Source organism: Polyodon spathula, chromosome 31 (genome assembly GCF_017654505.1).
Source record: "Polyodon spathula isolate WHYD16114869_AA chromosome 31, ASM1765450v1, whole genome shotgun sequence".
NCBI classification, from domain to species: domain Eukaryota; kingdom Metazoa; phylum Chordata; class Actinopteri; order Acipenseriformes; family Polyodontidae; genus Polyodon; species Polyodon spathula.
Genome location: NC_054564.1, coordinates 7,267,759 through 7,286,868, shown reverse-complemented (window position 1 = coordinate 7,286,868; position 19,110 = coordinate 7,267,759). Strand labels below are relative to the sequence as shown.

The 19,110-nt window shown below is 43.7% G+C and overlaps 1 protein-coding gene across 7 annotated transcripts; it reads left to right on the top strand.

Moving 5' to 3' along the window:
- LOC121303123 (glycerol-3-phosphate acyltransferase 4) lies at positions 1–18,024 on the top strand. Of its 7 annotated transcripts, none has more exons than XM_041233595.1 (14): positions 1–144; positions 436–560; positions 1,187–2,163; positions 4,488–4,557; positions 5,478–5,775; positions 7,621–7,695; positions 8,118–8,207; positions 11,062–11,155; positions 11,708–11,823; positions 12,673–12,728; positions 13,353–13,438; positions 14,224–14,352; positions 16,143–16,248; positions 16,989–17,069. In XM_041233595.1, the coding sequence occupies exons 3-13, from the start codon at positions 1,996–1,998 to the stop codon at positions 16,203–16,205; spliced, it is 1,245 nt and encodes a 414-aa protein (XP_041089529.1). In that variant the 5' UTR covers positions 1–144; positions 436–560; positions 1,187–1,995; the 3' UTR covers positions 16,206–16,248; positions 16,989–17,069. The 7 variants fall into 7 exon arrangements, with proteins under 7 accessions (XP_041089529.1, XP_041089528.1, XP_041089525.1 ...); XM_041233591.1 differs by lacking the exon at positions 16,143–16,248 and adding an exon at positions 17,736–18,024 and having other exon boundaries at positions 3–144; positions 1,988–2,163; positions 16,989–17,068; XM_041233590.1 differs by lacking the exon at positions 16,143–16,248 and adding an exon at positions 17,736–18,024 and having other exon boundaries at positions 3–144; positions 16,989–17,068.
- The last annotated feature ends 1,086 nt before the right edge of the window (positions 18,025–19,110 follow it).

Genomic DNA, 19,110 nt, shown 5'->3' with positions numbered 1-19,110 from the left:
AGAGGCGCGTCACGGCCACATGGCCTCGCCGCTGCAGTGCGCAGCCTCGCCCGCGACTGCTGGGTGTGAGATTATGATGCAAAAATAGAGCTTCAGACCCACAAAGGGAGTCTCTGCACGGCGGAGAACAGCTCTGAATCCGAGGTAAGCGTGTTTCAATTGCAATCTGTATAAAACTGTGACAGCCCAAGCGAGAGGAGAGGGCAAACTCGCCCTGCTAGTTCAAATAAACAGACTGGTATTAAAAATATACTGTGAAAAGGATGGAGCCACTTGCTGTGTGCGTGAGTACGCTGCACTAACCGAGTCATCACCGGGGGTGGAAATTCAAATATTTCTGAAGATAAATGTCTTTTGCATGCCAGGATGTTTCATTTCTTGTCTTGAGGTAGTGATGTATATTTTTTCAGCTATATATTTTTTGTAACCCATTAGTAATACGGACTAGAGAACAGTTTTGCAGTACTGCACGGACATTGTACACGTTGCACCGGCCGTGCTGTTCCAGTTCACAACAACCCGAGGAGAGAGGAAGGGGACTCGACAGCTGCACTTTTATTGTAATCAACTTTATATTATTATTATTATTATTATTATTATTATTATTATTATTATTATTATTATTAAAGTTCTAAAAGAAGCAGCAAGACTTAAATAAATAACTAAACACGTGAATTGTGTAATCTTTTATTTATATTTTTTCCAAGTTTTAGGCGGGCAGTCGTGTTAGAAACAGATAGTTCTTATCTGTGACAAGTTTGACCCCACCCCGGGACCTTCTGTTTACTTAGTGGCGTTCTGCCAGTCGCTTTACAAACGCTGGCTGTAGAAAACTATACACTGGCAACCCCCTCAATCTAACTCCACACATTAACGCGTTCACTCAGTGTATTCTAAATAATCCAGCAATAATATCGCCGGCATGAGTACAGAACTGTTTTTTACAAGAATAATGATCAAATGACAAATAGATGCGTAACTGAGTGAAAGTGTAGAACAGAAGGAAGAAGAAACCACAGAAACTTTTAAGTTAGTCTTGTGTAACACTTTTATGCCCAGTCTGAAAACTAGATTGAGTTGTTTATTTGTTTAGCGTTCAGGTCTTGCATAAAAAAATAAATAATAAAAAAAAAAACCCACAGAATTCCTTATCTAACTTCCTTACGCTCCCCCCCCCCCACTTTAGATCCTGTATGTTGATCTGGAGTCTCTGTGGGGTTCCCTGGAGTGCAGTCCAGCAAGGATCCACAGAAGGGAAGGTTCTTCAAACGCAGAGCTTCGCGTTCAATTCCTCAGCCCAAGGAGGGCACATACTCTCCCACCCACCTCCTGGGGAGCGGGGGTATTAAAATAGGTTTCACCAGTTGAAAGACGCCTGCATTTCTTTTTTTTTTTCTGGATTTACGTGCTCAGAAGTCTCGGATCCAAACCCTTTTCCAGCCTGTGTGCGTAACTTCCCATGCGTTTGGTACTGCCGGTCTTGTAATCAGTGCTTTGAGGTTAATTCACATTAGACTGACTGAACCGGATCAGCGATTAGTGTCAGTTCTGTTACACTTCCACAAGGACGTGTTTTTTCATCATCAAGAGCTACTATCAAGATAATAATGTAGATTTTGTCTTTCCTAGCGGGGTGGGTACACGGATTTTGCGTCGTTTATAAAGAAATGTTACCGTTGGAATTTCGCGTTCTGCTCGCTGCCACTTCTTGCGCACATTGGGATGAACTGACGGCACCGCATCCCTTCTAGATGGATTTGCTACGCTGGAACAAGAAAGATTTGTAAAACAAATAAAATAAATAAATACAGCTTCTTGATTAAGCCTTTATTTACTAACCGGTTGCGAAAATTAAGACTGTAGTATTTAGAGGGGAGGGATACACTGATCGGACCCTTGGGCACTGCTTTGGAAGGTTCCCTACTGCTTCCTTGCCTCAGAGACTCTGAATTGTGGTTTATTTTTTTATTTTTTGTTTTTTCTGAAGGCGTGAAGATGGCTTTTTTCTTCTTCCCGTTCGACAGTCTGATCTGCGTCCTCCTGGGGATATCCTTCACGGTTTGGTTTACTCTGCTCCTGGTTTTTATAATCGTCCCCGCCATCTTCGGGGTCTCCTTGGGCATCCGCAAATTGTACATGAAAACGCTGCTTAAAATATTCAAGGTGAGTGAGGCTGCCTGCCCTGTCGACACAATATTCAGTTTTAACAGGTTCAGCAAGAGGACTTTTGACATGGATTTTGAAGGTGTTTATTAGTGATCAGCGGCGTTCTTGAGACTGTAAAAGGCAACTCAAGAGTAGCACAAAACGGTAACTTTTCGTTCAGTGAAATAGCGCCGCCTTTTTTATTTTAGTTGACAAAACGGTGGAAAGCATCTTTTGAATGGCTCTGATAAACAAGGCATCAGCTACCAAGAGTTGCTGCTCAAACTGATCATTCGAATGAAGCACTCCAGAGAATCAGGAGAGGGTCGTTAGGGTTTACTGGGCTAAATATACCATTCCAAGTGAAACCAGTGAAGAAACAGCGGCTTTTTTTAGACTCTGCTCGGTCCACACAAACTCCAGCAGCTGTTTCTTCAGCAGTGTCCCTTGCAGTGGTAAAGCTGCCCCATCAACACCAACTCCCCTCTTCCCTGTGGAGAGTCAGAAATAATCAGATCGGGAAGCGCTACTCCAAGACTAGACTAGACTCCTACCCTGAATTGCTCCTGTAGGCTCCTGCAACACCCCAAGGTAGAGCTGCGAAGGAACTGATTGGAGGAGCGTTTCCCGCTGGTCCAGGTTGTGTTACCATGTGCCCTGGTTGCCGGGTTGCACTGGAGATCAGATTGAACTCTGCTTGTTATCCAGCCTTCTGTTGACGTTCCTCCTCGCATGCCCTTCCCAAAATACTGAACCAGCTTCCTAGCCATAGCTGGGAGTAACGGGGATGGCTCATTTTTTAAAGACTGTAAGATTTATTGGCAGGCACTGACAATAGGGTGAGGATTATGGGTGTCGATTTGGTGTTGGGTAGCGTTCAAATTGTGAAGCAAACAGCTTGTTTCTCTCGGAGTGGTAATTTAGCCTGAGCGACGCCACTGACCTGTGGAGAGCTTGATCTGAAATCGAATAACCATTTCGTGCAGCACCAGCAAAGACCCTGCCGATTGCTCCAGTAAGGTCTGGTTGTTTGCAAATTGTTCTTGAGCTACTGTAAGTGTCCCAGTGGGGCTACAGTACTGTACTTCTCTAGCCTTTCCTGTCATTTTATAGCTGTGCAAAGCTTGAGAAGCCATGAAGGGCTGGGTAAAGAAATTCTACATTTTCAAACCCAAACTTAGTTAATTTAAGCAGTCCTGTGAAGCAAATAAGTTATGTACAGTACTAACCTGGCTGAATGTTGATTTGAAAGACAGGCTTGAATTCTGCTGATGCGGAATATTGCCTCTGTGCTTTGAATTCTGAAACTATGCTGAGGAGGTCAGAAGCAACTTGAAACCTGAAAATACGTTAGACAGGGTTATTCTAGAAAGCGTCCGTGCAAAGTGTTTATTTTTTTTTAAAACCGAGAATCACATTTAAGATGCTGCCGAAGAGTGTGGCTACACTATTAATCGCTGTCACATTTCATAGCTGTGCATTGCACTGCCCCAGGTTTTAGATATGAATTGCATTCACACCGCTGTGTGAAACTCTTGGTTACTCCTTGTGTCGTCTTTCTCCTAAAGCTGCTTGGCACTGATGGAGAAATTTGTTCACAGCCTGCGCAGCCTACCACAGGTATTAAAAACATATTACAAGCGTTGTCAATAGACCCGTGGAGGTTGTTCCTCTCGTGCAGTCTGTTCTGGTGCCAGGCAGCTGAAGTGTGTTGTTTGCTGCTGTCCTTGGCAAAAGCACCCTTTTTAACTGGAAGGAAGGCACAGTAGGCATCGAAGGCTTGCATTTCGGCTAGTGCGGGGGCGGCCAGCCCTGGTCCCGGATAGCCGCAGGGTCTTCTGGTTTTCATTCCACCCTCAGTTCTCGACTTACTTAATTTGAACCAGTTCTTTTCTGAATTGGTCAACACTCATTTTTTTCTCCAGGTCATTTGACATTAAAGATACCCAGAAAATCTGCAGGATTGTGGCTCTCCGGGACCGGGGTTGGCCACCTCTGGGCTAGTGACGTCAACGGTCACATTTTGTACTTGAGTGCTCGAAACAATCATTATTTCTGCATTTTGACTTGTGTTTTTGTTACTCCAAAAAAGTCTTTTTCTGATCTTTTATTATTTGTGCAGAAATTCTAAGTGTTTCGTTATCGCATAAGTCTTCACTAACTTTGCTTTTACACAGCACTTGTAGAGACTTCATGTTTGAGCTTAGTTTTAAGCTGGTGCAACCCAGTGCCAGCCCTGCTGAATACCCGGAGAGAGAGCCAGAGCTCTAGGGCAGACTGTGCCCTGGGAATGGGTTGTCCTCTGAATAATTGCTGCTTTGTATTTGTCTGTTTCTTTCCAGTGGGCGACTCTCCGGATAGAGCGCGGAGCCAAAGAAAAGAACCACCTTCTTTATAAACCCTATACCAACGGTAAGCTCGCTTGTTTAGTGTCACGAATCGTGCCCGACAAACATCGCAAAGAAAAAGAGCATTGAAATGCGACCCTTTGTAACACAGAGACGCATCTGTTCTTGATGCGTTGATGTTTTTCAAACCGGTTCTCTCTCTCTCCTTCTCGTTTTGCCACTCGCTTCACTCAGTAGTTTTAATGTGCGTTGCATTGGCAGCGTGACTCAGGTGTAAGATTTATATAGCATAGGTGCTCCCTTTGATCTCTTTCAGCCCATCCCAAGACCCCCCTCCCTGCCTTTTCTGTTCAGCCGTGCAGTCCAGAGGCTGTTGCCTTGATCAGTCGTCATGATTGCCATTCTCTGCACTGCCAGGCGCTTTTAATTCCTTAATTGAATGCCCAGTGTGGGTTCAGGTAGACCAGGGCTTCTCAAACTCTCCTGGGGAGCCCCAGTGTCTGCTGGTTCTTATTCCAACTGAGCTCTCAATTACTAAAGTATAACCTTAATTAAACTGATAATTTGCTTAATTAGACCTTTTTTTTTTTTTTTTTTTTTTTTTTTTTTTTACTTAAACAGTTGTAGATTTCATTTTGATAAGTAACTTGAACTGCAACTGTTTAAGAGCTGAAAACAAGTAAAAATGTCTAATTGAGCAAAGTATCAGTTCAATGAAGGGTCTAGTTCAGTAATTGAGAGCTCAGTTGGGATGAAAACCAGCAGCCACAGGGGGTCCCCAGGACAGAGTTTGAGAAGCCCCGAGTTACAGTTGAAGACCTGGTTGCTATAAAGGGCTTCCTAAAAGATGTGCTGTCGATCGCGTTTGAGCCACAAGCAAGATTCCACAGCAAGAGTGACGCTGCCTTACTGAGGCGAGTGGAGCGTGATATTTAAAGGCTGTAGTGTAACGCCCCTGACGCAGGTCTCTCCTCCCACCCCCAGGCATCATTGCCAAGGAGCCCATGTCACTGGAGGAGGAGATCAAGGAGATCCGGCGCAGTGGCAGCAGCAAGGACTTGAGCAGCCCCGAGTTCGAGATGAGCGACATCTTCTACTTCTGCCGCAAGGGAGTGGAGAGCATCATGGACGACGAGGTGACCAAGCGCTTCTCCCCGGAGGAGCTCGAGTCCTGGAACCTTCTCACGCGCAGCAACTACAACTTCCAGCACATCAGCCTGAGGCTCACCGTGCTGTGGGGGCTTGGGCTGCTCATTCGGTACTGCTTCCTGCTGCCGCTCAGGTGAGGCGCGCCTGCCCGAGGCACTGTGCCTCTCTGCGGGGCTCTACCTGTCTGGGAGTCCGACTAATTCCATACTGCGAGCCCAGATCTAAAGGACGGTCTGTTTTGCTGCCTACAGATAACCTTGGGGTTACCATTCTGAAAATGTACTTCGAGGATGGAAATGAGACTCCTATTGCATAGCAGTTTCACCCATCCCGGGTTCTAGCACAAGCTTGATTAGCCACAGTGTGTGTATAGGTAACAAGCTCAGGTGTGTCTTAAGTTCATAGGAAAGCCAGGAATGGGTCATACTACTATGCAATGGGTCTTATTTCTATCCCTGCAGCACTCGATCTGTCTGCCTGGGAATGGGCAATGGGTTTTACAAGGGGAACTAGAGCAGCTGGTTCAGCAAGAAGCATTTAACCTTGGTTCACCAATAGCTGCATAATTACTTTAAATTATCCAGAGGCTTAACAGAACAACACTGTTTTAATTGCACTATTGGGCTTTGCAAGCTTATTGTCAACAACAGCGTGCTTCCTTGTGTTTTCTTTCTGTTTCTCTTTTCATTGGAGATGCGCAGTTTCAGTTTAAAAGCTAATCAATTGGAATTTAGATGGAAACCAATCTTTCTAGAAGCTGTATTTTTGAATGCTATGTTTTCGAAGCGCAGTTTTGAATCTGCTTGGTCAAGTCTTGTGGGCTGTATGCAAAAAGGATACGATACGCTGACCAAAGAAGCGGCAGCGTTCTCCACGCCAAGGTTTTAGCTGCGTTAGCCGCGTCTCCTCAACTCGCCGAGGACAAGCAAGGCTTGCCAACTTCCAGAGCCATTAATAGGGTGACTTGCTGTTTTCAATTGCAGCGTGCCGAAGAGATAACGCTCCCGTTGCTCCATTAAGCACACAGAGCTGTGTTTAACAAGGGAAGGTCTGTCTGTGCAAATAAGGATACTTGGCACGGGCAGCAGAATTCCAGCCGGGATTACCAAACTTTGACCTTTATGATCCTGAGTCCCTGTCCTCTGTACTCTGTACTCAGCAGTGTAATTAGTCTTCACAGCTGAGGTGGTTTTGAGAAGCTGAATTGTTGCCCAAAGAGCAGGTTTTGGGGTCTTGTTAAACTTTAAGGGCAGCTTTTAGATTTGTTGGTGTGGTTTTGCTGTTGGCACAAGTCAAACCTTGTGCTGCCAGAGGTGAAACAGAAATGTTCTCATTTAAACTGTGTAACTGAGCTGGCTTTGCAGACTCCGCTAGGAGTTGCTTTCTACTGTGCAACCTAGGGGCATAATTAAAATCTCGTCTGTATCGTGTCTCTTACTAGTTTGTTCTCTGAGCTTTGCTAAGTCTGTGCGTATTGCCCTGCCATCTGGGAGGATTAGAGAGATGGGATGCAGCTGGTTTTAATCCAGATGGCTTAACTCCAATAGGTTCACGGCAGAGGGGCTAGATAAGTGAGAACTTAATCAGATGGGTTTAGCATACAGTGTCTGTATGCACAAATGGCTGAGGGTATGGACAACGACATACATGCGCTAATACAGTGTTGGAATTCATGCAAAGAAGCAATACGTGATTTTTAAAAACTGCTTTAATTGGTAACTTTATATATATATAATTACGCTTCCTTTTTATTTTTTTAAACAATTCAAATTTTGCTGCATTACCTTTTGAAAATGACTGCAGTTGCAGGGTCTTGACTTTTGGGTTAAACTAACTGGACCGTCAACAAGGTGGCGGAGTGAGTGGAGTGCGCAGAAGGCTGTAGATGAAAGCCACGTCCAGCTGAGTGATCGTGGGCAGGTCTGAGCGCAGTGAATGGGACGCTCACACGCATGTTGTTCTTGCCCTTCACTTGCAGGATCACTCTGGCATTTACTGGAGTGGGACTTTTGGTGGTTGGAACTACAATGGTGGGGATATTGCCGAATGGGAGGTAAGTGCGTGGAATATCAAGCGTGCCGACAAGAGGCAGTAGACATGTGGAGTCCCATTAGTCATTAGCAATGTCATAGATTCTGCAGATTTTAGGATGTTCCTCTTTGCTTAAAGGCATTTCACACCTGAAAGAAACACAGTCAATATTCCCAATTCTATCCTGTGATGCCTGACCTATGGGGCACCCTGGCTATATGATTGGCATTGCACTGCATTTGCCGTCTAAATCTTGTATCAGATACAAAATAGACCCTCTTCAGAGAGACCCGTTAAGCCGGTTTTGCAATGCCTACTGATTTGTGTTCTCCACTAGGACAGCTGTGTCATTTGTACTTCCATCACTAAACTGTACAAGCACGTTTCTGTAGTTGTGAAGAAATTCAGTTTCCCTTCTTTTTTTTTGTGTCTCTTGCATTGCAGATTCAAAAACTTCCTGAGTGAAAAAGTCCACCTGATGTGCTACCGGATCTGTGTGCGAGCCCTGACTGCTATCATCACCTACCATGATAGGTGAGCCACACCCCATAGCACCACAGAGCCTCCTCGCTCAAAGGGCAGCTTGTGTCGGCCTGGGCTACCAGTTCAACTGGAATAAGGTTCTCCGCTCATTGTGGAATGAAGGTGGAGAGTTCTAGCTCGGGGACACTGAGTAAAGGGATGTCATGCAATACCTGCTGGGGCACATACAGCCTCTGCACGCCCTGCTTGTGTGTGTGTTGCAGGTATTGGGTTACAGGCTAGGCAGTCCTGTTTAGTGGTTACTGATGGGTTTGGTCTTTCCGACAACTGACCTGGGAGTTATGACTACAATGTCAGAACAGTAAGCTGTGATCTGGAGGGCAAAGTAGGTATTAATGACTAGGGTATATGTTTGTGTTTTTGTTCACTAAGGTTTTAGAAAGCAAGCTTTTTGCAGGCTGGAAAAAAAAAAAAAAAAAAACACTTCAGTTTTTGATCAGGAAGATTAGTTTAAAAACACTTTGTGGATATATTATGTAACTCGGTTGTTGGGAGTCAAATTAATTTACAAACAATTATGAATTTCCCATTCTGTAACTCCTTTTGCACCACATACAGGGGTGGAGATATGACTCCTATTGCACATCAGTGCTACCCATTCCAGGTTTTAATACCAGCTTGATTAACCACAGAGTGTGTAAGTAACAAGCTCAGGTGTCTTATTAACCTACTAGTAAAACCAGGAATGGATGAAATCGCTGTGGGATCGGAGTCTGGCTTCCATCCCTGATGTATAGGTATGCATGATCAGATGCTGAATCATATGAAAGTGGTGTGTGTTTAAGCAGGATGTAGCCCTGCTGTGATGTCAGCCTCTCTGATATTTATTTTCCTCCATACACAGTTATTGACCTTGCTGCTGCCGCCGCTCACACATATCTCCTGTATTTACCTTGACAAATGTTTCTCCCTTGGCTGGGATACTGTAGACAGCCATGTCTGTAAGCCAGGAACCAGCCACAAGGTCTGCATTAGCGAGGGAGGGAGGACTCGCTTGTGACTTGTCTGCCCCCGTGTCTTTCCTCGGCAGTCCCCCCCCCCCCCAAGGACCGTGTTGTAGTGTTTTGTAGAGTCCTTGAAACGTGGTTTGTCAGATACAGATCAGTGATACTTCTATTCTATGAAATGATACTTCTGTTGCAAAGCAGCTTCACCTGTTCCAGGTTTTAATACCACCCTGATTAGCCACAGTGTGTATGCAACAAGCTCAGGTGTACCTTATTAAACTCCTAATAAAACTAGGAATGGAGCACACTGCTATGCAGTTGGAGTCTTCTTTCCATCCCTGCTGATACTATGTTTAGACTGGTCGACAAATTAATTTGCACAAGACTAACATATTGGAATATTCAAATCAATTTATCTACGCAAAAATGCCTGTCACATAAAATGGCCGTGGTAGGTCATAGTGATGTGCATTTTTACAGGACTGGAGCGTGACTGCCAGGGAGAAGCGGAAACAGGAAGTTGAATTGCTCACCAAAGTGTGTTTGCAGCTTTCCCACATGATTCACATGCCCGCGAAAGAGGCTGTGAAGAGAGGATGTTGGCTTCTGTTCACTACGATTTGACGCTAAACTGCAGACCGGGGTGGGGTGGGGGGGTGGGGGGATGGGGGGTCAACTAACTCCAGTTACAGCAGAATTGTTTTGAAATTCCAATTTCAATGCTATGTTGTTCAATTACAGCTAGTTCTGCTGCAATAATTACAATTACACTAAAGTAGCATGCTTACTCTATTCAGATATTGGATAAGGTTGTTATTCATTGGAAACCGTGCATGACTCTTAAACTACTGCACAGTGTGTTTGCACATGCGGCTGTATGTTTACAGAATTGAAATGACATGCAAGAAGTACTGACTGTGAAATGAACTGTCCTACATTGTGCACTCCCTACTATCTGAACACCAAGGCTTGACAGAATGTTAAACGCTTCTCACTTGGCTAATGTTTTAAACTCTCGACTCGTGCAGGATTCTTTTTCAGTTGTGGACCAGCCCCTGCAGCAGTGGGCAGTGGGGATAGTTCTTTATCTGCGTGCATGCTGTATGAAATCGATACGCGTACAGCAGCAGCAGTTGGAAACCATGTGTGCCGGTGGCTTGTCATCATTGTTATAAATACCAGCAGCAGGGATGGGAACATCCAGAACTGGAGGGGGGTCCTGGTCTCTTCAGAACATGTATAAATAGAATGTTTTTGGGAGTTCTTTTCTCAGTGTTCTAGTTGCTGTTTGTAATCACACAGAGGAGGAGCAGCTCCAGGTGGCACATGTGATTCGGAATGGATTGTACAACTTCATGGAACAGTTTAGCAGAAGTTGTTAAATGGCTCTTATAAAATATGCTAAAGTTATATTTTACAGTTTTTTGGGGGGTTGGTGGTCGAAGCAACAGCAAGAGAGTACTGTCGAGGGACTGTCGGATGTTTTGGCTCAGAGCACTGGATGATTTGCTGAAGGGTGACCTCTGCTGTTTAGTTTGTGTAGTACAGATAGGGTTTTCTTCTTGTGGTTTTTGGTGCCCTCTACTGTTCAGACACAGGAAATACTATTGCTTGCATTGTGTGTGTTGGTTGTTGCAGTGGAGCCAGCAGCCAGACAGAATGTTTAGAGTTTTACAATGGTTGACACTATCGCTTGCTGCACAGTGTTTCATGTTTCGAAGGGAGGGTGGGGGAGGGAATGTCAGTTTGTTATTTATTTATTTATTAAAAACAAAAGTTTGTAATAGTTTATATAAGGTCTTTTATAGGAGCTCAAGTTGGTTTGGTATTTTTTCTGTTCAATAATAGTTAGACTTTAAGGAAAAGCACTCTCCATGTTGATTTCTTTTGTATTGCAGCGAGAACAAGCCTAAAAACGGAGGGATTTGCGTTGCGAACCACACCTCCCCCATCGACGTGATCATACTGGCCAGCGACGGCTGCTACGCCATGGTAAGCTGTACTGAGGAGCAGCGCTCCCTTCACAAAGCACCGTCGCCCAACACAGAGAGACTCGCTGCACACAGCACACTAAGCACTACCCCCAACACAGAGAGAGTCACTGCACACAGCACACTAAGCACTACCCCCAACACAGAGAGAGTCACTGCACACAGCACACTAAACACTACCCCCAACACAGAGAGAGTCACTGCACACAGAACACTAAACACTACCCCCAACACAGAGAGAGTCACTGCACACAGCACACTAAACACTACCCCCAACACAGAGAGAGTCACTGCACACAGCACACTAAGCACTACCCCCAACACAGAGAGAGTCACTGCACACAGCACACTAAACACTACCCCCAACACAGAGAGAGTCACTGCACACAGCACACTAAGCACTAGTGCCCAATACAGTGGGCAGTACCTGCTAGAGAATGGACCACAGCGACAGTTGGAAGAGGTTTATCCGGGTCTTTGCCCCCTGCTTTTAGACCTCCCTTTCTCAGCCCGTTTGTCAGCGTGTGTCTGTGTGTGTGTGCTCTTGTTTCAGGTGGGGCAGGTCCACGGTGGTTTAATGGGAATCATTCAGAGATCCATGGTGAAGGCGTGCCCACACATCTGGTTCGAGCGCTCCGAGGTTAAAGATCGCAGCCTTGTGGCCAAAAGGTAAAGGCGTTAAACGAGTCCGGGGCGCGAGACGAGCGCGCAGAGTCAGAAATCATACGCTGGTCAAGCACCAGTGGCAATAACAACATGTTGGTGAAATTCTAGTCTAAACGATCGGAAGTAGGCAGATTGTTAAAACAAACAGTCTGTTTATTTCTTATTTTTATATATACTGTAGAAACTGATTTTATTCCAGGTATTTATTATATCTATGTGCTTTACTGACGCTTGTCACCAGCACATGTGGTAAAATGACAATGATCCTGTGATGACGTAAAACCTGGTCTATATTGTAAACTTACTCTGTAACTAGTGAGTCACGGCCATAGGAGGCTGTGTGGTTCAGTGGTTAAAGAAACAGGCTTGTAACCAGGAGGTCCCTGGTTCAAATCCCAGCTCAGCCTCCCTGTGTGACTCTGAACAAGTCGCTGAACCTCCTTGTGCTCTGTCTTTGGGGTGAGACGTTGTTGTAAGTGACTCTGCAGCTGATGCATAGTTCACACACCCTAGTCTTGTATCTTGTAAAGTGCTTTGTGATGGTGGTCCGCTGTGAAAGGCTTATTTTAAAAGATTATCTGTGGTGCTTAAAGTAACTAACACAGTGTTTGTTAAGCTAATTGTAAAGTAGCGTCTTATAAAGAAAGCAGAGGTGTGTGCTTTTTCAATTACCCTGCAAGCGAATCGGTTCGTGCTGATTTGTTTAACCACGCCAGGATTTTCCTAGGCAGTGCCCCGGGGCCTGTTGACGACTCCTCATGTCCTGTGCGTCCTGTGGAAGGTGCTTTTGAACTGCTCCCCTCCTTCAATAACATGCTTTTTTTTATCGGTCCCGATCTCCTGCCTTTTCAGGTTAAGTGACCACGTGGAGGACAAAACCAAACTGCCCATCCTGATATTCCCAGAAGGTGAGTGAGTACGCTTCATTACTGGAACGGCTGCAGCCTTTGTGCCTCGAGTTAATATAAACCAGCATGCCTGTGACATTCACCCCAACTGCACGGCTGTAAAACACATCGCAACCATCAGTGACTTACAAAGGTTAATTACAATGTTCTGTATCCACTGTGTGTGTTAAAATACAAGTGCTGAAGATTAGTTATGCTCTGGGATTTCAGCTGAAGTTTATAAAAGCAGCTTCCACTGCCAGAAACCTCGTTAGTAAAGTACCAGGAGTGCCACTCCTTTCCTGAGAGGTTTCAATGATTCGTGTGATGTATTGGTATTAAAAAATCAAACAGTTATGCCAGTGCCTTCATGTACCCCTGCTCTGACGCTCTCGTAACAGGAATGGTAATACTGACGCGCCTGGTGTGTCGTGTAGTTCATTAGGAAACAGGCGCGGTTGGCTGTCCAGTTTGTTTACACTCCTTTTTAAAGGCAGTTCCAGCCGAAGACGACTTGTCTCTCCTGTTAGTTTTAAACAGCCAGGCTTCCTTCACCCCCTGCAGCAGCGGGAGGTTATCAATATCATTTGTAAATGAACAAGGCTTTATATTTGAAAATGAAAAGCGATCCGGTTTTCTCCACAGGGACTTGTATCAACAACACCTCTGTGATGATGTTCAAGAAAGGGAGCTTCGAGATCGGAACGACAATGTATCCAGTAGCCATTAAGGTAGGCATGACTTGCAGAATCAATCACAAGGTAGACTACAGGACTGTCTGCATACTGTAGTTCAGGCTTGTAGAAAGAAATCACACTAACCTCTTGTCAGCTTGAGGACAAAGTGTGGTGCAGGAACCGGGCAATCCCGTTCTGTAATTATTCTTCTCTTCTGGGTCGGACTTTCTTCCAGTGTGACCCGTTGATTTGTTGAAAACAACACTAATTCTTTGTGTCTAAAAATATTGCTTTACCAGGCTCTAAAAATAAATAAAAAAATGAATAGAAAGTAGGCTCGAATGTCGACAGTCAAAAAGCTCTTTAACTGTAAATATATAGTGTGTATTGTGTTGATTCTGTGATTTGAGGATGAAACTCTATACATTAACATGCACTTAACAGTATTTCCATATGTAATTGTGTAGCAAGCATAGTAAATGCCACGATGGCCAAAGGTTTTGCATCACCTAGAATTTCAGGATTGAGACGTTATTAAAAAATAAAAACACTAAATCTTTTATTTAACATGTAATCAAATAATAGTAGAACAGTATTTCATGTTAGGTTTCGAAATGCCACATTTTTTCAGTTAGCTTCAGGTATATGGGAATAACTACATTCTGTTAACCTAACATTATTCAGCAGGTTTCATTCGACTTTATGAAGCAGAATTGGCTCATTAAATAGGGCGATTGCAAAACTTTTGTCCGGAGCTGTACATGAGGAGTTCGTGTTATGACGAGGTGTGGTGATGAACGAGCAGCAGTCGTTCATTCTGCGCCTTGTCTTTCTTCCAGTATGACCCTCGGTTTGGAGACGCTTTCTGGAACAGCAGCAAGTACGGTATGGTCAGCTACCTCCTGAGAATGATGAGCAGCTGGGCCATAGTCTGCAGCGTGTGGTACCTGCCCCCCGTCACCAGAGAGGTGGGTTATAGTGGAGGGGAGAGAGGGTTTTAGACAGGCTGTGCGTCCTAATCCCGTGATTGGAGAGGGGAGGGGAGGTGGAGGTTGGAGAGGCTTTAGCTGGGTGACCATCTGTCTGCAGGTTACCATCATCTGTCGATGAGAGTGGTGACTTTGGGGTTGTCTGTAAACAGTGTAGCTCTTCTGGTGTGTGTGTGATACCGGTCAGTCCAAGACAGGAATGGATATAAGACTTCTGTTGCACAGCTGTTTGATCCGTTCCTGCTTTAGTAAGACGCACGCTAGCTTGTTACCTGCACACTGGGGCTAATCGAGCCTTTGATAAAACCTGGAATGGAGGTGAAACTGCTGTGCAGCGGGAGTCGTGTTTCCGTGCCGGAAGCTGTCGTTCTGAAGCATAGGGTGTTGGTTCAGGGGCTCTGCTCAACCCTTCCAGGATCCACACTGTTTTGTATACTGTAATTTGCATGCCCCTGTTTTAAAACACAGCTTGATATAAAAGCATCCCTTTGAAATTGAATGGGAGGGTACACTTAACCCTTTGCCATTTATTTGCGTGTCAGGTCCAATTTATTTTCACACGCGCTGTTTAAAAATAGTTTGAATCACAAAAGGACACTCAGTACTGCATCTCCAGCCAAGCCCCACCCCTTGTTCGCTGTATTTTTCACATACCTCTTTACAGACGTGCATACTGATAAATCCTCTCCTGATCACTCGTTTTATCACCAAACTCCTCAATAATGCGACCCAAGTCATTATTTTGTACTGTGGTATTCTTTGAGAGCTGGATGCAGAAGCAGCTATCTCCTTTGTAATGTGTCTGTGCAGGGGCTATCTATGTAGTTCAGATACGCCTCTTTTTTTTTCGGCTTCGATCGGCTCCTATCGGTCTCACTCAGCCATTGAAAGGTTTTCTCGGCTTTTTCCCCTGGAGAAAAAACCACTAGAGACCTGCGCTTGACGTCTTTTATGATGTCGAGCAGTGTCCCACAGCGGACCGGAAAGGGAAAATTGTAGTGTTGGACCAGGTCTGACACAGGACTGCAAATTAAGTATTTAAGAATATCATTCTTGCAATATCCTGTTTTTTGTAATTATTATTATTATTATTATTATTATTATTATTATTTATTTAACATTTTGATTAGCTGGAGCTACAGCAGAGCTTGTCAGTTTAGTTCATAGTGATGCTAACTAGGTGGTTTCAGGGAGGAGACTGGCACTGCACAGGAGTGTCAGGAAGATGTGGTAAACAATCCCTCACTCGCTGATCTGTCTTGTTATAAAAAATTCATAATTGAACACGATTGTGGGATAAAGTAAATTATTTTTTTCAATATGGGGGGGGGGGGAGGAGGAGAATACATTGTTTTCCATTTGAAATGACCTTGCATTGGTTTCCATACCTGTTATTTGCATGCAGGTGAAAACAACATCCTGCCTTATTTCCATGGGCAAATCTGAGCTTTCCACTGTCAGCCTTTCCACATGAGTTGCCAGATCTGGAGCTTGTGTCCGGTTAGCAAGCCTTGATGAAGTTTTCTTTAGCTTTCCAGAAGTTCTGAAATTCTCAAACACCAAGTTGCACCCCCTTCAATTGTTAAAACCAAGACTGTAATTCTTGGTGCATTTAAAAAAAAAAGGCTCTTTAAAACTAAATATTTTGTGATTGTGAGAGCAAAACTCTTATGTTTAACTTGCACTTAAGTGTTTACATGTCACTTTTGTTGTAGGAACGTTTTTAAGTACAATTTTGAATGTTTTATTGGTGTTTGTTTAACTCGCAGTGTTTATCGAACGGTACAGCAGTCTGCTGTTACAGGACTGTAATGACTAACTCTGGAGTTTGACAGCGCTGGAGACGCCCTGGCAACAGACCTGTGTGCGACTCTGGTAATCGTCAAACCGGATTCACAGAACTTTTCAAGTCATTTAGGGGACTCGTGTCTATACTTGTTTTAACGCTCGCCTTAATCTTTAGAGAAAAATACCTGTCTCCTAAAACATCCGTATCATTTTTGGGTGAGTTCTCTGTACAGCTTTTAAACTGCTAACCTGTCGTTCTGTGTTTTTAATTATAATTCCCAAGCACCGAATGCCCCTTGGAGAATCCTTCATGGGAGACCAAGAAAACAAATACAGAACAGAGAACTGCCTTCAATATAAATCCTTCGATGCAATTATAATTCACTGCAGCGTCATTTATTCTCCTCTCTCTCTCTCTCTCTCTCATATGACATAAGCAATTGCAGTTGTATACTACCAAGATCACATTTCTTGGTGTCGGTCTACTCCGTTCTCTCTTCCACAGTCACTCTTCTATTCAGTCGATCAGAAACCAGACATCCTTCTCTCCAGGTGGTTTACATTACCTAACATGCAGCTTCAGCAACTGATGCACAATAATGCATAGTGAACTGAACAGGGAAACCAATATATAAATTCACACACACACACACAAACTATAAAAGCACTTTTCTGTGTGTGTGAAAGTATAATCAGACTCCAGATGGAGCTCTTTTAATATTCTATTAGTGTGTGCTTGTTGGTTCTTCGGATGTCGCAGTACTGGACTCCAGTCCCTCCCCCCCCCCCTGCCCAGCCCAGTGCTCATTCTGTTCCTCTTTTCGCAGGAAGGAGAGGATGCGGTACAGTTTGCAAACAGAGTCAAGTCTGCAATCGCCAGGCAAGGCGGTCTGGTGGACTTGCTGTGGTGAGTCTACAACTTACTGTGGTGACACTAGGTGCCTGAAAGGTAACGCGCAAGGTTAATCAATGTGTTGAATTGAAATGCATCTCCAGTACCAGGGAACGACAGGAGCGATATCAGAATACTTCTACTACTAATAATAATCAGTATAGCTAATCTTAATGTGATATCATTTCCATCTGATATGAAGAAATTCCAGATTGCTGTTTCACATCAGTATTGGGCTCTACTGTATATCATCAGAAATCCTAAATACGAACAAAAGTAAAGACTCATTAATCATCTTTTTAAAAATGTTCATATCCTTTTTCTGTGTGCTGGTATTTACAGCTCAATTTGAATATTGGAATTTTGTATGTTGGGAGTAACCGCTAGGAAGGAAGTAAGACTCCTATTGCTTAGTGGTTTGTGGCTAATCATAACTTGCAGCAAAAGCTGGAATGAGTCAACGTGTAGGCATTACGCTGAGGCACGCCTCCTGTAGTTAATAATACCAGGAATGGATCCTGTTTCTGTCCCTGTGCAGGTTCAGATTGGGGAAAATAAGTGTTTTTATTGATTTTTAAAAAAATGAGTCAAGATCAAAACCTACTGTACAGCGACCAGGAGTTTTTAAAACCTGTAATAAAATCTGTATGTTTGTATTTATTTATTTCTGTGTGGTGTGTAGGGATGGCGGACTGAAAAGGGAAAAAGTGAAAGACACTTTCAAGGAGGAGCAGCAGAAGCTGTACAGTAAGATGCTGGTCGGGAATTCTGAAGACCGCAGCCGATCTTGAGAACTCCGGGCGGGAGAGGGGGCGGAACTCTGGGAACGCCAGATTTGGGAACGCTGGCTTTCTTTAAAAGCTGAAGGCAGACAAAACAATGAGAGCCTGAGCTCTGAGACACTCCTCCTTTTCGACTTGCCTTCCTCACTTAACTAAAAATATATATATATATATATATATATATATATATATATATATATATATATATATATATATATATATATATAATAAATACCAACACACAAAAAAATGACTTTGGAAACTTGGAAAGAAACTTGTACGTTAGAAAAAGGGACTGACATTGATTCCTGTAGTGTGTGTGTGTTTTGTTTTTTTTTGAGAAGTTACTCCCCCCTTTTTTTTTTTTTTAATTATGTCTTCATAAAAGAGGATGGAAATGTGAATTATTTTAAGGAGTAGGGCATGAACAATTCATGCGACAACCGCAATGTTATTTGCCTCTGCATGATCCTGTCTAGCTCATTGCTTCAGAACCCCTGTTGTTCTCCAGATAACACAGCACCTTTTTTTTCTTCTCTAATATCTAGAGATATTTTCAATCTTGTTTTCAATCGCACGTTGTTTTAACTGTTGTCCGCACAGATGTTAAATAAGGGGGAACAGCTGGGAGCAAATCAAGTCCCAGTGTCAAGTGGAAGTCTGTTACACGCATTCATGGTGTGTTTGAGGGAGTGGATTCAGTCAGACTAATGCAGCACTGTTCTGTGGTGCAGTTTTATCAAACCTGTTGTGGACACCAGTCCTTTGTTCCCCAGAAAGCACTAATGTTTGTGTTCCTCTTTGATTACGCCATTTTTTTTAAAGCATGATTCACGAAAAAAAAAAACAGTTCACTGTAGTGAAAAGTCTGTTTATTTCATTTAAAAATAAGAGCAGGTTGCACAATGTATTTCAGTTGAAGAAAGAGCAGTAAAATGATACTAAAACGTTAGACTAAATTCTTTTTTTTAAACATAAATGTTCTTTGCCACATCTAATAGATTATTGGTATTTAAGATATTTGTAGTTTTAATGCTAAACTTGCCCTCCCTCGAGACAAATGGTGCTCCTATTATTGAGGAGCAAGATTGTCATTCCAGTTCATGTCTTTGTTCCAACCACAGACCTCCAACTGTTAAATATCCAGCTAAAATCCTTCAGGGTTTAATTTAACCTATACAAAAACCTGGAGTGGATTTAGCCCTCCAGGATGAACAGTGGTGTTTTGAAGCCACCGTCGGAGGGTCGAATTAAAACCTCAGAATTACAGGGAGC